Source organism: Camelina sativa, chromosome 16 (genome assembly GCF_000633955.1).
Source record: "Camelina sativa cultivar DH55 chromosome 16, Cs, whole genome shotgun sequence".
Classification (NCBI taxonomy): domain Eukaryota; kingdom Viridiplantae; phylum Streptophyta; class Magnoliopsida; order Brassicales; family Brassicaceae; genus Camelina; species Camelina sativa.
The window spans coordinates 7,708,165-7,711,134 of record NC_025700.1 but is presented as its reverse complement, the minus strand read 5'-3'; the positions used below and the strand labels follow the sequence as shown (position 1 = coordinate 7,711,134).

General features: G+C 36.9%; 1 protein-coding gene across 1 annotated transcript in view; it reads left to right on the top strand.

The window, feature by feature from the left end:
• Positions 1-1,781, top strand: part of LOC109129457 — a 7,579-nt gene extending 5,798 nt beyond the window's left edge. The window contains exons 2-3 of the mRNA XM_019237710.1: positions 691-1,657; positions 1,734-1,781. Of these exons, the coding sequence (XP_019093255.1) occupies positions 691-1,657; positions 1,734-1,781 (1,015 nt within the window). The remainder of the gene's footprint in view (positions 1-690; positions 1,658-1,733) is intronic.

Sequence of the window (2,970 nt, the reverse complement as noted above, 5' to 3'; positions counted from 1 at the left end):
CTAAAGTTGTGGATGAGAAAGGGGTTGAGAGTCTTAAGCCTAGGGATAAGTGGACTACTGCAGCCAAAAAGCTATCAAGTTGTAATTCAACAGCCAAGACAGCGATTTACAATGCTATTGATTCAAGCCACTTCAAGTTAATTTCTCAATGTGTATCAGCTCAAAAAGCATGGAAGTCATTGGAGAATATGTTTGAGGGTACTTCAAGTGTTAAGAGAACAAAGCTGGATATGTTGGCATCACAATTTGAGAGTTTAAGGATGGAAGAAAAATAAATTGTGGCTGAGTTCAATGCTAAGTTATGTGATATATCTAATGAGGCTTTTGCTCTTGGTAAGCAGTACAAAGACAAAAAGCTTGTGAAGAAACTGAAGCGATCTATGCCTGCAAAATTTGAGTCAAAAATTTCTGCAGTTGAAGAAGCTCATAATTTAGATGAGATTGCTTTTGATGAGTTTGTTGGGATTTTAAAGGCTTTTGAATTAAGCAAAGCATATGAAGTTGAAGGAGTAAAGAAGAAAGATGATGAAGTTAAGGAAGCAATAAAGAAGGAAGTTGACATTGGAGTAGCTCTTAAGTATCATCTTGTGAAGATTCAATGGCTATATTATCAAGACAATTTGCTAAATTTCTGAAGTGTAAGGGCGAAGAGAAGAAAAGTAGAATGGGTGAAGAGATGAAGATTTCATCAAAGAATGTTCAATGTTTTGAATGCAAAGGATATGGTCATGTACGGTCTGATTGTGCCAATCTACAAAAGCATAAGAAGAAGGCTATGAATGTTGTTACTAGTGATTCTGAAACTGATTCAGATGAAGAAGAAGAACTGAAGAATTTTGTGGCGTTTACAACTTTTGAAGATAGTTCTGAATCAGTGTCTGCATCAAAGTTTGCATCAGTGTCTGCAACTGCTTCTGAACCTGCAGCAAAACCTGCAACTGCATCTGAACATGAATTTGATAGTGATAGTGATGGAGAGGATATGAGTTATGAAGAACTTGGTAAGAGTTATGAGAAGTTGTATGCACATTGGCTTAAGGTAGTTGATGATAATTCAGTTTTGATTAAGGAGAAGCTTGAGTTAGAGGCTAAAGTCGTTGAAGCAGAGAAATATGCAACAGAGAAGGGAGAAGAAGCATTACAAGCTAAAGTGCAGCTTGAAGAAACTCAAAAGAATTTGAGGATGCTTAATAATGGTACAGAGAAGTTGGATCACATTCTGACTATTGACAAGACTGATAAGTGTGGCCTTGGATATGAAGGAAAAGTTTCAAAATCGGATCCAGGGTTTGTTTCAAGTGGAAAAATCACGTTTGCATCTGGAATTGTGTCAGAGACTGCTTTAAAGAGTGCATCAAAGACTGCTTCCGAGACTGTTTTTGTGAAAGAACAGAATACACCTAGAAATGTTTTTCGACCTGTTTGTCATCATTGTGGTGTTGTTGGGCATATTAGGCCAAGATGTTTCAGATTGTGGAGAGAGAGGAGCCGAATGGAGAATGCTTATGATGTAAGGTTTCATGGTCCTACATGTTATCATTGTCGAGTTCAAGGACATATCAAGAGGAATTGTTTCAGATTCATTCAAGGAGTCAATCATGAAGGTCTAAGGCGCAACAAGATTTGGGTTAGAAAAGATGATTTCTATGGAAGTGGTGTACTAGGTTATCAACCGCGTATTGCAAAACGAGAGAATTCTCCAGTTAGTTTTGATCATGTTGTGACTCATTCAGGGGGAGAATGAAGATGTGTTTGGTGATGTGTTTAGGTGTTTGAACTGATGAGTTCACAAGCATAGTCAAAAAGGGGGAAAATGAAGATGTATTGGATGTCTGAAGTAGTGTTTGTGTGATTCAAGACGTGATACAAGATTGTTGTTGTTTTATGTGCGTGAGATGTTTCTAGAAGGGTTGAGAAGGCAATATTGAAGGACGGTTTGAGTATGAATTGAAGAGGAAAACTACTATTTATTTGGTTGATTAAATTGGAGTTTTACAAGGAAAAAGAAAATAGCAAAAAGGAAAAAGTCATTTTCTTATGGAATTTGGAAATCTTCTCCTATGGTGATTAGGAAGTATTGATGAACATATAAGGAGTCGTTGGGCACGTCCTAGAGAAGCAAGAGAGCTGAGAGATAAAGATAAAAACCCTAGAGAGCTTTCTCATTGTGTGTGGCTTAGTTTTGCGGTTTGGTGCTTGTGTTGTTCAAGCTTCTTTGATCGTCGGTGTAACGTGTGTGTGAAGGTTACTCAAGAGAGTTGAAGATCTGAAGTCTAGGCTCAGGGGGAGGTTAGTCCAAGATTATGTTATCTTGGTTTAAATCTAGGCTTGGTGTTAATCTAGTTAAGGGTAGAGAATTATCCTTAAGATTTCATGTTATAGAACGGAGCGGTGAATTAAGAGGGTTGTGCTTGATTTACGTGTTTATGAATAGGTTGTATTTGCTTTCTTGTTCTAGTGGAATCAAAATCTGGACGTTGTCCCGGGGAGTAGGAAACACCAAACCTCGTTAACAAAGTTCTTGTGTTCTTTACTTTCTGCACTTTATTATTGCCTCATCCGCATTAATAAAGGGGACTAAAGGGTTTGTCTTGAGAGGTTTTTGGATTGTGTATAGATCCATGAACATGAGAGATTAGATAATTGATTGAGTGAAACTTGTAAGTTTACTAAACAGATTGTCTAATAAAGAAGTTTTATTTTGAAGAACCCCTGTCTTAGTTTGTGACTCAGTTTTGTGTCTCAGTTTCCATACATATCAATAGCTCTTGCGTTTTCACATGGCATATTTTTATTGGAAGGTTGAGAATGGCTTGAGAATATTGATGTGATGGCTTGAGAAGCCTCTTACAACTCCTTTTATTAGTGGTAGATGATTTGAAAATCTTCACTAATTTTGAAATCATATATATATTTGAATGCTTTTGGCCTGTGTATCCTATACGTTATCAAAAATTTATAGGATCTCCT